Source organism: Coenobita brevimanus, chromosome 112, assembly GCF_032717465.1.
Source record: "Coenobita brevimanus isolate Jiangsu-jjx chromosome 112, ASM3271746v2, whole genome shotgun sequence".
NCBI lineage: Eukaryota > Metazoa > Arthropoda > Malacostraca > Decapoda > Coenobitidae > Coenobita > Coenobita brevimanus.
The window spans coordinates 901,933-918,921 of record NC_137065.1 but is presented as its reverse complement, the minus strand read 5'-3'; the positions used below and the strand labels follow the sequence as shown (position 1 = coordinate 918,921).

At 40.1% G+C, this 16,989-nt stretch overlaps 1 protein-coding gene across 1 annotated transcript; it reads right to left on the bottom strand.

Moving 5' to 3' along the window:
• Window positions 1-1,060: 1,060 nt before the first annotated feature.
• Cpsf100 (cleavage and polyadenylation specificity factor subunit 2) lies at window positions 1,061-14,475 on the bottom strand. The gene is made up of 17 exons (XM_080286628.1): window positions 14,327-14,475; window positions 13,678-13,837; window positions 12,916-13,021; window positions 11,906-11,994; window positions 11,301-11,457; window positions 10,555-10,742; window positions 9,866-9,988; window positions 8,054-8,154; window positions 7,637-7,798; window positions 7,271-7,415; window positions 6,934-7,054; window positions 6,604-6,725; window positions 4,966-5,118; window positions 4,142-4,280; window positions 3,306-3,370; window positions 3,025-3,162; window positions 1,061-2,223 (listed from the first exon to the last, which is right to left on the bottom strand). The coding sequence occupies exons 1-17, from the start codon at window positions 14,473-14,475 to the stop codon at window positions 2,131-2,133; spliced, it is 2,211 nt and encodes a 736-aa protein (XP_080142754.1). The 3' UTR covers window positions 1,061-2,130.
• Between the last annotated feature and the right edge of the window lie 2,514 nt (window positions 14,476-16,989).

Sequence of the window (16,989 nt, the reverse complement as noted above, 5' to 3'; positions counted from 1 at the left end):
CATGAAGAAGTGCTATGAAAATGCAGTCACAACCTGTATTACTCTGCCACGGAGCAATTTGAAATTAGCTGCGAGAGGACGAAATTCTGGGCTGCTGTGTTAAAAGTGCATTAAAGGGTGAGAGACCAAAGAGAAGCAGAGCAGCCCAACCTCACCCTTCACTGTCCAAGAAAACACTGACTGGGATGACAGGGCAGCTGCCATATATATAGTGGTAAAAAAAAAAGAGAGAGAGAGAGAGAGAGAGAGAAAATGCACAAACTTATATATAGTCACACTGTGCAGAAGCTAAATTCCATGTAAAAACGTTCAATTATAACGCATCAGTAACATAAAACATAACAGAGAACTGAAACAATCTACACATAACTACTATCTGTACACACTCTAAATTCAATCTAGAATGTATGGTGCCGTATCCTAATCTACCACTATACTAATCCATGAAACTGTATATAACTTCAGCTCATAACTACTTTATATAATCATTCTAAATTCATCTAAAAAATAAATGGGATAATAATCTACTATTAATCAGTGGAACTAGGTAACTCCACACTTACCTTCCCTTATCCTTCAATCACAACGAGAACACAAGACTGACTGAAACTGCTAATTCCCTCAAGCAACATTAGGTACTCTTCTGGCCTTTGGTTCCTTCTCCCTTGCATTACAACATAAAAAAATATCACCGCCATCATCTTTTTTAACCTAAGGATGGGGTGATGAAAGGTCCACGAAGCAATAAGAAACAAACGGAGGGAGAACTAATCAAAAACATGCCTAATGAAATGGGCCACCCATTCATTATGACCCCTGGAATCCGGATTTCATTTCACAGGTCCAGCCAACTGCATGTATTTTTTCTTGGTAATTTTCTTTCCACATACGCTTCATATTAACTATCAGATACTGTATTCAATCATCAAATATTATCATTATCTTCTTATTTTTCCTACTGATGGATGAGGTGAGGTAGGGCCCAGAGGGGAGGGTAAGAAGCACCTAACTGCAAATACACAATTCAAAAGGATGGCAACACAAAAGCAATGGTCTTTCATTTTACTATGAGGTAATTTGTACACATTAATACAGTATTAAAAAACACATAACATGAGGTTTGGTCCATCCATAAACCAGACATTCTCACCCGACAACGACCATGACACAAGACAACCCAACCCAACAATACAACAGTCACCCATGGCGGATAGCGTCACTACAAGTAGGCTCCTCATCAGTCCCACCAGCTGTATATACACTCAACTTTGAACTCTGCTACATACTCAACTTTGAACTCAGCTATATACTCAACTTTGAATTCTGCTACATACTCAGCATTTGAACTCTGCTACACACTAAAATTTTTAACTGTGCTAAATACTGTAATCAAATGTTTAATTCTTCTACATACTCTACTTCTGAACGATTCTACATAACTTTTGAACTCCGCTACATCTTCAACTTTTGAACTCAGCTACATACTCTACTCACTGAACTTTCCTACATATATAACTCTTGAACTTCACTTACTTAAACATTCTACTTGCTTCACAACCCATTTACTCTCAATTTCATTTACTATGTTGATACTGGAAAGGGATGCCTTCATGTGGTGGCATTGATATACCCAGACTGCTCCACTGCCTGGTTATACAAATATCCCTATGCCTCCACCCTATCCCCCAAAGGAAGGATGGTGGATTGCAAGTGGTGAGTAGTTTTAGCCTGGAATCAACCAGGCTAACAGTCATATAAGGCTAGGTCCACAACAATGTACCGTACTCAATCATTCAACTCTCTCCACTGCACCATACACAAGAATATTCTCTTTGCTGATTCATTATTTTAATAAAGGCTCCAACATGCTTACATACATCGGCCTTGGTTACCTAATGGTGGCTCCCTATACCACTTGATCTCTAGCAGCCTCTCTGTTCAGTCCCTTAATCCTGAGGCCACACTCTACAGGTAGGACCTCGTCCCAAGTCTTTTTCAGTCTACCTCTCACAACTCCACCTCCAATGTTCAAACCTTTCACCCTCTACACCAAGTTGTCATCCTACACTACACTAGTCTTTCTACTGCTATAAATGACTTCATTATTTCCTAACTCACTATGATTTTTGTCTAGATGATGGCGTACTGAGCATAAAGCAGCTCTCGGATTTCGTAGTAGTCGGCACTGAGGGGTCCCTCCAGGGATATGCTGCCTGAATCTTGCTGTGGGGAGAAAAGATAAAGGTTAAACCTGTTCATCAATATACCTTCAAGACTCTGTGCAGGGTGGGCCAGGAAACGTGTTAGAAGCTTTGGGCGTTTATTTTGGGTCTAATTTTGAATAATAAATGCTACATTAACAAGGGTTCACTTCTGACTTCCTACAGAGATACAGTTAATAAAAGGGTGACCAATTTTGCCCATAAGGTCATCAGTAACTAAAGCTCTGTAGTGGTTCAGAAATATATCCATGTTAATACAGTATAGCAACTTTTATTCACAATTAACCTAACCATAATTTCCTGACGTTTCTCTCACAAATTTCTCATACCATCCTGTACATTATATGTAACAACATTAATAGTGATAGAAGTACTGTGTTCATATAATTAAATTTCAATACTTAAAATACAAAGGCAGATAATTAGGGAACACAGTAAATTAAATAACAATAATAAACAATAATAATAATATCCATCCATCCTTCGGTGCAGGTTTATATCCAAGGGGTGGTTGCGGTTTACTGCTCACGTAATGCCACTCAGGGATGAGTGAGGCTGGTCACACTCATCTTGAATGTCAGGACCAATCTGCCTTGCCCTGGGCTCTTACACTCCTCATAGAGCAACACAGGATTGGATAATGGATGGATGGATGGATAAAAATAATAATAATATCAATAATAATAATACACACACACATATATACATCATCTAAGAAGGAAAAAGAAAGAAAAAAGGAAAAAACAGAAAAGACAGAAAATAGAAAAACTATATTATACTGCTTGTAGGGCTGCTGACAGACCTTCTTCAGTGCAAGGGTACCGTTGGCGCACCACAGGATGCCGGCATTGAATTCAGAACTGATCCCTGCTCGACTCAGCACCTGTTTGAATTCACTCAGGCGGATGTCGTTGATGAACACGGGTTGGTGGGATGGTGCCTGCGGGGTGAGAGAAAGGATGGCTGGGTATTCTTCTTCATCAATAAATACTAATACTACTAATAATAACGATATTTATTCCCATCAATAACAATAAGTGTACAGTATATGGCAATGGACAGAGATTGCTATATAATACTTACCTGATCTTTGGGCATGATATTTAGGGTGGCCATGTCTCTGTCTCGCTGGTTTTCAGTCGATATCACTGAAAAATAAAGGAATAAATAAACAAATAAAAATGAAGTAGTCATCCTCCTCGTTATCACTGTCATCACCATCACCTCCATCAGTATCATCACCACACCATCGTCATCACCTCCATTATCATCATTCTCACTGTCATCACTATCATCATCATCATCATCCCAGCCTCTTCTTCCTACCAATGGACGGGGTGAGGTACAGTCTAGCAAAATACTAAAGAGAAAAAAATCCAACTCATGCCATTATGTTTTCACCCACATAAAGCAGGTGCCCATGGAATACTGTGACGAATTTCAGGTTAATTTTATGCTAACTCTGAGAGGTAAATGCTATACCAAAATGGGCCCAATGCACAACTATTACAAATGTACAATTTTTGATCACTTTGTGGGCCAAAATTGGTAGCTATCACATAATTCACCCCTTCTGCAATATGATGTTTTTTAATATTTTATTTTTGCAATCGACATCCCCATTTTCATCAAATTTCAGGGATACTTCTTATTATGAAGGGGTTACTGTTAGGAAAAAAAAAAAAAAAAAACATTGTGGCCCCACTCTCATCTGGATGTAAAACCAGTGAAATCCGGAATGAAGTTCCTTTTCTCCTGCCGTCAATCGTCCTCTTTTACGGGGATGGGGGAAGTTAAGGATGTTTGTATAACCTGGCAGTGGAGCCACCTGGTTGTCAAGGTGCCACCAGGTGAAGGCATCCATCTCCAGCATCACACATAAGCTGGCTATTACAACTCATTAATTCCTTGCAACTCACCCTGCCTGTCTGCCTCATTCATGTTTTCATTAATGACGTCTGTGGGGTAGGTAACACAGCCGTCCACCCACGCCACCTCCATTTCACGACCGGCTGATTTCAGTGCGAGGGATGAAACTAGTGACTCAGCCAACTTAACCTGCAGAGTAGGAGGTTACCATCAAGTCAGCTAACAGTCAAGAGAAATCATTATCATCACCTTAACCTTTTCCAGAAAACATGAAAATATACAGTACAAGCAAAGGAGAATCATCAAAACCATCCTTATATGTTTAACAGGGTTGTGTGTCTTTTCACTTCCTGGCAGCCATCCATACATTAGGATCTTGAACCAAGCCAAAAGAAATATCCCAGACACTCACTCTTACACATACCATTCAGCTAAGGAGAGAATATTCTGACTACAGCCTTCATTAACACCTTCAATATATGTAGCTGAATAAAGTCATCTGGAGACAACAAAAATAAACTACAACATTGCCAACATTACCAAGAGAATGCACGACAGCCTCCACACAGCTATAATGCAACGACGCACTTCTGTGAAAACTGCTACGATTAATGGACAAGCAATAACACAGTACCTCAAAATTTGTATGTTCGTGTGATTTGACGTTTGGCCCCATAATCCTTTTAAAAGGCCTAAAAAGGTGTCTGAAATTATTAGCCAAAGGAACAATTATGCCAAGTCCGAGGTGACTTGGTGGAGAAATATTGGAATTATTCCAAGCTGGAAAGGGGACGGGGGGGTAAATACAGCAGCTCTCAACACTGGTGTGGAAAACTAAAAATGACCACACCAAAATGGCTAAACAATACTGCACCTGATAAATATGTGACTCCATGGATGCATCAATAACTTCTCCAAGTGCGGGGGTAAACACTTTGGCTCTTGTCATGGTACGAATGTTGTCTGAAAAGGCTTGAAGGTCTGTCTGGCAACCCCGTACCAGGATTACTCGTAGTGGGTGCATCGCCTGAAATACACGTTCATTCAATTAGCTTTCAGACGCGGGAGGGCACGTCATGTGTATTCCACAAAGCCACAAATTCCAAAACTACACCAAAGAGATGAAAAGCCTTGAAAATTCCGTATCAAACTATGCTAGAGAGAAGAGGAGCCCTCAAATCTACATTCATAGCACACATGACAGGTTCTAAACTTGCTTAGCTAACAGTCAAACCTCAAAACACCTTGAAATTCTGGGATGGGATTCTCAAAGGTATTTATGATGGATTCTGTCACATCTCTGATTAGTTTTTGCAGGATAACATTACAATTTTTCCCTGTCTTGCATTCATTCATCAAAAACAATTCCTGGTTATGAAAGGAAAAGTCACAGCTATTACCTGTTTTGGAAGGAAAAAGACACTAAGCAGTAGAAACTTTCCACGTCTCTTGTTCTTCTAGCTAATACAAATCACAACAATGACAAGGAATGGTCGTAAATAGGTGCGAGAATCCCACCCCAGAGTTACTATTTATCTATCTATAGTCCAACGCCCTAATCCCACAAAGGGTGGCCGCAGACAAAACGCCTCCAAGTCACTCTTGTCATCCACCATTTGACTGTCCTCCCCCCAGCTCACTCCCCCCTCCCTCGTATACCTCTCAACACTGTATATTTACCGTAAATGCTGGGGAAAAAAAATTCCCAGACGTGTTCAAGAAGCTGAAAAAGTAAATACCATTACCATCCTGACCTATCCTACTGCTTAAAGACAGGGTGAGGCAGGATCCATAAATAAGAAAAGGCAAAAATGGGAGAGCAAGCAACTGCATGCCCAGTTAAATGTGCTCCTTTATATGAAACAAACATACAAGGTCACCCATATATAATGCTCCACTTCCACTTTCTCATGTGTTGTGGGGACGGCTCAATGAGTGTCATCAGTATCTACCTGGCAATATTTATCTATTTTCTACTCCCAGTGCCACAACCAAGCCCACACCAGCTGACTGAACCATCCCTGCAATACTAGATACTGCCATGCGAGTTTCTGCATCTGTTTAACTTGGCCTAACATTCCCATCCCTCCATTTTAAATACTGAGTTGCAACAAGAGATTAACACTAAAAGATGATAACAGTCACAAAAAAGTGTTCTGGAAAAGATACACAGCCAGTGTTGTCTTATTCTGCCACAGAGCTATGTCAAATATGCTACAAAAGGACAAAAGACCTGGGCCAAGTTAAGGTAAAACAACTACAGTACTGTGCTATTTACCGGTTACCCTGAACATGGCATAACAAAGCATTCATACAAACTAATATTACCTATGTAACTCTTTGATAATAAAAATACATACACAGAATAACAAAACAGCATACTGTATTCCTAATCAAATATGTTACTGTTCTAATCATGCAGTATACAACAACAACAATATAACATCAAACAAGTAAATATAACATTAGTAACTTTAAATCTCAACAAAAATACCAATATATCAAACCTCACCTCCACAATCTTTCGTATACTCTCTCCATCGCTGCGGCCTTCAAAATCAATAAACATAACCTGAGCTGCTACTCTCACTGTGACAGTCTGGGAAACACATTTCGTTGGTGCTTCTTCCACCTCTAAAAAATATATAAATAAATAAAAATAAATAACAACAGTAATAGCTTCTATAACCATCATCATCATAATCAACGTATTAACCATCAAAATTTATCATCATCATCATCATCAACCTCATAATTATCATCATCATCATCATCATCAACTTAACCAAAAACATCACCCTCTTCCTCCTCCCCCTCCCCTCCCAGCACCTTTGTTACTCACCCATTGTATCATCATCTTCATATGCAATCTGGAGGTCAATATTTTCCTTATTATCCTCCTTCATGCTGCTGATGTCAAAATCATCTAGGTTGATGAATTCTCCGTAGTCATCACTCCGAACCTGTTGTGGAATTAATTGTACAGCTTAGATAACAGTGGTGTGGAGATTATTAACAAGGATACTGTATTAATATGACAGGGTACTGACAGAGTATGTTGAAGGATTGTGTGTGTGGTCAAAGTGTGGTACACATGGTAGAATATATGTGTTATGATCAAAGGACTACAAAAGGATGAAAATTTCTGCCAAGTTAAGGTGAAAAGAGGATATACAAACCTTCTCCTCATGGTACGGGAACATGGGGTGATGCTTGCGGCTCCTAAACATAGCCTGTGTGCCGGCCTTCTCGTGCAGCACAATAATGTCGTGCTTTCCTGCCTCCAACCCATCCTCTCCCTCACTCTCACTCGATGATTCCACCCTGCCATCAGGGTATTATTATTAATTATTGCTGTTGGAATAGGTGTATTAGACTATAAACCTTATCCCTCGGAAAGCAAAGAAAGTAAATTAATAAAAAACACTTCCCCATATTCCACATCACTCACATACACTCTCCTAGTCAGTATCTCATTCTCCTTTCTCTCTATATGGCCAAAGCATCTCAAGGTACTTCTCAAAGGACTTCTAGCTCAAACTTACTCTTCTTTTATTCGTAGTTGGTTCTGCTCCTGTTCGCGTTTGAGCCGATAGTGTTCATCCAGCTCAGCTCCCTCTAGCTTCATACGTCTCTTCTCCAGTAGTTTGAAGGTGCGGATGTGTGGGTTGTCAATGAGGCGCCGTGCTAGTGTGTCCGGCCCAGTCCTGGAGACGTTGGTATGAAAATGTATTAGGAATATATATCTAAAATCAGTGTCATTTACTATCATCATTATCGTCATCCCAACCTCTTTTCCTAATGAAAGATGGAATGAGGTATGGGCCTGATAGCAAGAGAAGAGAAAACATGATACAGAAGGAAATAAACAAAAGCAAGCCCACTAAAAAGTGCCACAAACTCACTCACACTCCATTCAAGCCCTTGGAATCCTTCTCTGAACGACGAGACAAAGACTATACCTTGATGTGAGAATGATGGTGTTCTTGGGATTGGTGGCCCACTGCACAAACAGCTCTCGAGAGTACCCACACTCCAGATCGGGAAAACTGGCAAGCACTACCTGATAAGTACAGAGGCAATGTAAAGTATTAGCATTATTATCTATGACATCTTACTTTAGCTTATTTTACCACCTACACACGATTGTACTCAACTTACCTTTAACACCATAGTGGTTAATGAAGACTAAATCTATCCTCTCCAGTTCAAAGACTCTCCAAAATTGAATAAAATCATCCAGGGAGAAAGCACAAATTTCACGGATAAGATATAATCTACTCAAAGGGTTATGGACAATTCCACTACTGTACGACGCACAGTGACAGCAACCATCAATCAACAACACTGGTAATGGAAGGGATTTCAAACTCCCAAATGTTGCCAATCTTCATCTGATAACTTAATATGAAAAGCAAAAATACTGTCAACTAAATGACTGTTTTCTAAGTGTTACCTTTATCACTTTGTTCATAAGTATAATTTTATGGATGAATTTACTCAATACAATGAAGGAATGAAGCTTCAGTATGATAAAGTTGAAAGGAATCGCTAAACTGACCTAATATACCATTTAAACCTCGAGACAAATATTGTTCATAGATTAAAAGCAATTACTGTAATAACATTCTCAGTCATGTCTTAATATAGCTTTAATCAAATAAAATTTTCAGACATGTATATCTATATATAATACTAACATGAAGCTATCTGACTGCAAAATATTTATAAAAATCAGACGATGATTATATGCAAACGCCCGCATCAAGTCTTGTTGTTGTCTTCCAGGAAACATCGGTACTTGCCATTTCGGTTGGCAGCTTTGTCTTCACACGATTTTGGCTCCATCAATTATGCTTGTTTTACAGCTATTAGTTAGTACATTCTCTTCAGCATTAGCCCATTAATCTCTCTGATAATTATATGATAAGCATTTCAAATTAAACATGCAGTGAGTTTTCTAATGTGATGAATGCTAACAGACCACTTATCGCATTATGTATTCTAGTAACTTTTCTGCAATATTTTACTTAGTAAATCATACACAAAAAACTGGTATAACAACTACTGATTATTATATTGAATAATTTATGTACCCTTCATCACTAAATATCTCAGAAGAGATTTTAGAAAATATATGGCAGTGCGAGCCGGGAGTAGTTGACCGTGCTTCAAACTAAATTATCCTGCGATCACTGGCAACTCCTGAGTTTGTGAACACTCCCATTAGTCTGATATGTCTAAGATGAAGATAAGAAAAAAGAAAAAACAATATAAGAAGGTAAGCTTAAAAATAAATACATAAATAAATTCATTCATTATCATCATCCAGATCTCGATTCCCACCCTAGGGCAGGGTCAGTCGCAACGTCCAGACAGCCCAAGTATGCCCACTCCAATGGGCCAGGCTTCCATTCAATCATCATTCAAGCCTCCAGAATCCTGGCTCTATCTGATACACCAAAAACTTTCACCACATTCTGTAGCTTCACGTAATTAATGAAATTATAAAAGTCCTTACCAGCCTCACTTGCACCTCAATGGCATTATCTCTCTATCTATCTATCTATTGCCAGACGCCTCAGTCCCATTTGGGGTGGCCACAAACAAATCGCCTCCAAGTCGCCCTGTCCCCCCCCCCATGGCATTATGCAAGTAATAAATCTCAACCATTCCTTGCAGGCCCAATCTGGCTGGAGTGCCTTAACTCACTAGACTTCCCAGGCATAAAACAGAACAGTACTGTGCACAAACTGAATGCCATAACACTTTACCTTTGGTGATGGAAGACGGCTGAGGTCAGTGAGGTTGTGACAGAACTTAAGATGTTTGAAGCTGAAGGGGTTTGTGCGCAGAGTGTCAAATGCCTTGGTTAGCTTCTCACTCATCCACTCAATCTGATGAAGAGTTATACAAAATCATTAAGGCTATAACGGTGCTAGAGAGGGATGTCTTACTGTGGTTGCACCAATAATACTGGGCAGCTCTCCTGATATCCTGTGTCATGGTGATGGTGATAACGGTACAGTATTTAACCCCGTCAGAACTGTCAGTTAGTGGCATGCAATAATGTTGCTTCGACTGGCTGTCATTAGGTGACCAAGGCCAATGTATGCAAGCATGTTGGAACCTTTAAAAATATGATATGCAATGATGATGTGGTTCCAGGCTTATCTGAATATGAACTCAGTAGAATGCAGGCTTAAATTGCCCTCCTCCAGCAGTCCACCATCCTTCAACTGGGGAACAAGGATGTAGCTGAGGGATGATTGTAAGTTAGTTATGTCAGTGCTAACCCATGAAGGCATCCATCTTCGGCACCCAAGAAACTGCTACCATTAATAAACAAAAATAACAGATTAGCAAGAGCTAAGAATATGTGCCTGATTATCATTCCAGCAACTATCAAGTAAAAAGTAAAAGGGGTGGGAGGAGGGGTGAAGTTGCTAAAATCCTGACTCACCATCTGTTTAGCGAAGTGTATAACATGGTATCCTGTGTTTGAGAGGATGGCCAGGGAGTACGCAGCCAGGCCACTCTCCCTCGTGTTCCACATCTGCTCCAGCATGTGGGTCATCTCCAGCACTCGTCCCCCAGTGTCTGTTGCTATTAATACATTTCCTCCATTACGGCATGTTTCTTGGAGCTGAGCTGTGGAATGAAAACAATAAAATCATCATCAACATCACCCCAACCTCTTTCACCAAAAGATGAGGTGATGTAGAGTGCAGAAGGCAAGAAAGGAGAGAATATGATAAAGAGAAAACTAAACAAATACAATGAAACTGGCTATGCACTCATCCACTCGTCATTCAAACCTCCTAATCATGACTCCTTTACACAGGCCTTAAATTACCATCATAAATATTGTCACCATCACCACAGTGATGCTGGCAGCTTCGCCAGTCACTTGAGACACCAGTGAAACTCCAATCTTCTACATCAGCATCTTTAACATCATCCTTCCTCTTTTCCCACCCTACTATTTGTGGTGCCAAGTTATTATCCAATATTAATTCAACCACAGGCAGCATAAGGTAAGGTCCAGAAAGTAAGGAAAAGGAAAAAAAAATATGACAGTGGGAGAAGTAATCACCTAATCCTGCACAAATCCTCAGTATGGCAATGGATATGCACTGGGCACTGTGCTGTGTCTGTAGATGCCAGTAACAAAATCTACTTAGCACTCAAGGGTTCAGCTTCACTCACCCACTAGTTTCTCATCCCTGTGTCGTCTCCTCTCTTGTCTGTACGAGGCATTAAAGGCGTCGGTGATTAAAAGGGACGGTCTTGCTATCTTGTCCAACTCACATCCACCCAAATGACGTTCTTTTTTGTGGTTGAAATCTACCGCATACACGATGTCCTGCAGTATGGCAAGGTGATAATGATAAAGTATGAGTAAACTAACAATACAGGTTGAAAAAACTGTCAACCAATAATCACTAGACACTACCTGTATAGGATATTTAATAAAGTCCCGGTATGTGTTTTATATTTGAAGGAAAAAGTAAGGGCATATAAATACAGTACACTCTTTTTACTTCAACATGGCCTAAAACTGCCATCTCTCCATCATGAATACTGAGTTTTAACAACAGACAAACACTAGTATATGATGATCGTAGTCATGAAGAAGTGCTAGCAAGAAAATGTAGGACCATAGCTATGTCTTGCTCTGCCACTTGTGCTGTGATATAAGCTGGAAAAAAAAAAAAAAAAAAAAACTAATCCTGTGTTGCCCCATGAGGAGCTAGCCAAGTTGGTCCTGACAACAGTAAGTCCTTTAAACAACATAACAATCAATTACTAACCCCTTCTCCATCCTTAATTATCCTCCAGATGGCTCCACCAATCATGTGTCCTGCCGGCTGTGCAGAGATGTTAAGCCCAATGCCGCTCCCTGACAAACAAAAATACACAGTTATGCTATCATTGCCATCCCATTGGAAACAAAGAGAAATACTGACATTGTACAGTTATCCAATTTAATATTATAATGGATGTTGTTGTTACTGTTGTGGCCCCAGGCTCATCTACATATAAACCGAGTGGACGGCAGGCTAAAGCTGCCCTTCTTCTGCAGTCCACCAATCTTCTTCCTGGGGCCAGGGAGAGAGATGAAAGATGTTCATAATATTGGGTAGCTCCACCACCCAGTTATACTGGTGCCACCTCATGAAGGCACACCTCTCTGGCACTGTATCTCTGAAGAAAAGTCTATCTATTGCCAGACGCCACAATCCTGCAAGGGGTGGCCATTTGACTTTGAGTTATTTGTTTTACGGGGAGGGGCACTAACCCTCCACCAACCCACTTGTTGACACGTAGGGAGCACGCATGGTTTGGTTATATGGTATAATAATAATATTAACAAAGAAATCAGGTTAAGATTCTCTTGCACGTTATTTATGCACTTTGTCAACAGATAAATATGAAATCCATTATTAGGTACTCAGTACCTGGTGAGCTGCTATACAGCCATCCTTCAATTTTCTGCAGTCTCAATTTTGATGGTTTCAGTTATTCTGCACAAAATTCACTATTTCAGGGTGGATCTGAGGATGAATTAACACAATTTGTTGCTAAATCATCCAAAAGTACATTGTAAACAAGAAAATTCTAATATCTAGTGATGTTTCAGTCACCACAAAGGGATTTTGAGCAATCACATAATGAAATTATAGCTTAGAGTCTTTTTAGAAATATTCATTATGCAAGGATTTTTTTTCAATTTGTGGGTGAGTCTGTTTCCTAACACCTGCAAAAAAAAAAAGAGGGATGACTGCACCATATACAGTATTTAGGGTATGAACTGACTCACCTCTCATGGGTATGCTCTGGTTGTACTTGACTTGTGTGATGAGTTCAAAGGCAGCATCCACATCATCCAGAGTGAAGTGCTCTACTAAGTCATAATTGTGGTGACTCTGAAAAGAACACAACCAATGACAAGAGTGGGTAAAATAAAAGTTAAACTTAATAAAGTGGTGCAGTCTGAAAAATATGCCAGCAACACTCTAACAAAACTAAACTGTTGTTGTTGCTTAACCTTAGCCTGTCTGGATAAGCATACTCGTTATACTGGTACATAGGTAAGGAACTGCTTCTGTGGGGCCTTCCTAAATATGCAGTAACGTGGACAGGCTGTGTACGAACTGACACCCTCTTGTTGTAGACAGTGCCTCACCATGGTTGAACCAGAGTCCTTTCCTACAGCAATGCACAGGGAAACATAAGGAGATTTGGCTCCTGGGTGGATGCCACAGATGTTTTGCTCCAATATGGCTGCACAGCTCCACCACAGGTGGGCTTCTCATCAGCACCAATTAACACTATTCCGGGCAGATGAAGCACAGACATGCCATTTGGTGGCCAACTGATTCCGGGCTGATGACGGGCCGGTGCGTCATTTGTTGGAGCGATTTTTCATGGCTCAAATACGCGGCACAACAATTTGGTGAACACAGGCAACACAGCTTCAAATCATTGGAAACTCACCCCCAGCCCAAGAATGGGGCAGAGAAGTTAGGAAAGGCTGGCCCAGAATAGTGTTAAAATAAGTCAGAGGGTTGTGCTTACTTACCTGGAACCAGTCGTACATGAACATCTGTCCCATCTTGAAGACAGGAACAGTGGCATACACAGGACAGGTGAGCTGACCTTTGCCCACCAGGTACGGCAGTGCCCCCATGTGCAGTGGGTCAGGGTATGAGATTAACACACAGTTCACACGCGACACAACTCTGAGATTTGGGCGAGAGAAAATCATTGGTATAAGTTGCCTTTTCTAATGTACAAAGAAGTTGTGATATAACGAGAGAGAAATGGATCAAATATACCAGTACGTCACCTTTTACTGGACTTTCTTTTAAATGCTATTACACTGCAGTTACTGTACTGTACTCTAGTAAATTCTTGTAAATCATCCATTCCAACTCAAGACAAACAATCAATGATGCTTTTATCAAACTTTTCATATACTACGATAATTCAGCATTCAAGATGGGGAGATGGCAATTTTAGGCCAAGTTTGAGTAAAAGGAGTATAGCACACCACATAAACACTATAGTTATTCCATTAAATCCATGAACACCATTAATCCCAACTCAGGAAACCAATCAATGTAGCAAGTACTGTACACTCAAGAAAACCCTCCACTATATATCCCTCCGTAAGGCAAATAATGTAGCTTTGATCAATTAAACCCCAGTACACCATCAACCCAACTCACTTAGTAAGACGATCAATGTAACTCTTATCAAACTTTTCATCCCAGCCGCAGTCCAGCAGGAAGGTGAAGTCGTCCACAGTGAGCAGGTAGCAGTGTGGGCTCTCCTCACCCACGCCCCACACACCCTCAAATTTCACTATGGAAGTCATCTGCTGAAACACAACACATCATCACCATTTGGGGACGAATGATTTGTAAGTCCGAACAGACCCATTACCCTCTGCACAAAGCCAATGCCAACATCAGCAAACCTAATTTCATGTTCTTGAGTAGCATATTATTTCCACAGAATCTGGGTGTCATAAAGGAATTTACAATAGCTAATTCTGAACGATAATATTTCATAAAAATTTTCATCCTTTGTTAATGGAAGCCTGGTCAATTTTCAAAGTTCACATCACTCGATTTCAAAACAAAAAATATTTTCTGGTCAATTACAGTACAGTGTGATTTGAATTAATTTGAGTTTCATTTTTGCCGGCTATCACTTGTTTTGGAGATTACGTCTACCCAAGGCAATACATACCTATTACTGGGTAATTAAGGAAGCGGGCAGGTCACCTACGGCAATGTTTACCGACAATCTCACCGACTGGTCACGTTGTTTACAACCATCGCTCCGACTGGTTGTGTCAATGTATCGCGTGTCAAAACAATGGGAACCTTAATCTATCTATCTATCTATTGCCAGACGCCTCAATCCCGTTTGGGGTGGCCACAAACAAATCGCCTCCAAGTCGCCCTGTCCCCCGCCATTTCACTGCCCTGCTCCCAACTCACACCCCCCTCTCTCATATACCTCTCCACCCCATCTCTCCATCTCATCCTCGGCCTCCCCCTCCCTCTTTCCCCCTCCACCTCACTTACATACACTCTCTTCGTCAGTCTTTCACCCTCCATCCTCTCCACATGGCCAAACCACCTTAATGATTTTGCCAAACCTAACCTCACTTGCATTTGACTCCCAGCTTTCACATGTAAAAAAATGCGCATCAGGAATGTAAAATATGGCCGGCTGCTGGCAGATGTCGACAGAGATCTGAGGTAATTAATCACAGAGTTTTCAAGTTAAATACCGTACATACAGTATTTCCGAAAACAAATATATACCAGAATGGATTCAATAAAGTGGTGTACAACATGGTTGAGTCTGATTTCCTGGATCGAGTGGTATGAACTGGTGCTGAAAACTGATCTGCTCTCCCGCTGTTTGTCCTAACAATCCATCAGCCAATTCCCTCAGTATCCCCCCCAAAAAAAATATATATATATATATAATAATAATAATAATAAAATCCCTAATATCCATTGGAAAAATACTAAGCATCGTTGCAGGATTTGCATGTACCGTAGATATCACAGCTTCAACACTGACGCTGTGATTGCTGCTTTTACAGTAGCTTTTGCTAATTAATGTTCTCTAAAACAACCACTGAACCAAACTAACCTACATACATCGATAGAAAGTCCATAAAACATTAAATACGCTCAATAGTTGCAATAGATAAGGGAACACTTACCGCTGCAACACAACCATAACGCTGACCGGGCAAAACATACAGTCTAAGGGAAAGTGTACTCTAATAACTACAAATATATCATCTCTGCTTTAGATTTTCCCAACTCATTAAATTACAAATGAACAATTAAACTATAAGTATTCTTTTCATTGATAATAACTTAATTTCAAACTAAATACAAAATTACGTCCCTTTACAAAGAATGTATAATATGTACAGTAATAACAAGATTGAAAATTTCGGCAAAAAAATTATAACTGCCGACTTGGTTTAGGGTTAGACTTTATATTTCTGTCATTTACAGCTATTGCATATATTTGCTATATTATAGATCTCATGACAGAATTTTCTTTGTACTGAGATTCCGAAACATCCTCTTCCTTCTCTGCCGCGTTGAGTGAGGGAATGATGAAATCCAAGTGTCAGATACCAAAGGTCATATGGCACTATGACTGACTGAAATATTTATTGGCACAAGGTTATTATTTGAATGTATAGCAAGGAGTAGGGGGGAAACGACAGAGAATGATCAAAAACTAAAGGGGAGTTTTTTGATAAGGTGAAGGATATGGAACGCCACTGGGAAATCCTTTGACTATTCATGAAACCCGATAAGTAGAGAAAATAAAGGCCGGGAGAAATACAGAAATAATGAGGAGAGAGGTGGGACTGAAGAGGGCAGTAAGGAGAAAGATGGGATATGTAGGGCCCATTTCAGTCGTCTCTAAGAAGTCAGTAGTCTTCTTCCCCCCCCCCCCATTTGTCCCCGGTTGTTCTCTGCAGTTTGACTTTCTCTGGACCTTCGGATCTTTCTTCTTGTTTTTTCCCCTCGAGGCTCCTCAACTTCCCTCTTACTTTCTTATCCTTTAAACCCTTAATAACTTTCCTGTCATCGTGCATCCCATTGCTTTCATTATTCTTCCACCTATATTCCCAGATATTTTGACAATCTCTGCTTTATTCCTTTCCCAGTTTCTCCTCCCCCTTTTAAATCCACTGTATCGTTTGTCTGCATCATCATACTTGTTCTTATTGAATCTCACATCCATTTCACCACATCATCTTACTTGTCAGAGGTCCACTGGTAATTCTGCTAACAGTATATCTGCACATAGTCAATTTTATTTTTATTAACCAAGAATG

Coding starts and splice junctions, on each gene's coding strand:
- Cpsf100 (XM_080286628.1), bottom strand. CDS start 14,475: ATGACTTCCATAGTGAAATTTGAGGGTGTGTGGGGCGTGGGTGAGGAG. Junction 13,838..14,326: donor TACATTGATCGTCTTACTAA/GTGAGTTGGGTT, acceptor CCCAAATCTCAG/AGTTGTGTCGCGTGTGAACT. Junction 13,022..13,677: donor TCATGTACGACTGGTTCCAG/GTAAGTAAGCAC, acceptor TGTTCTTTTCAG/AGTCACCACAATTATGACTT.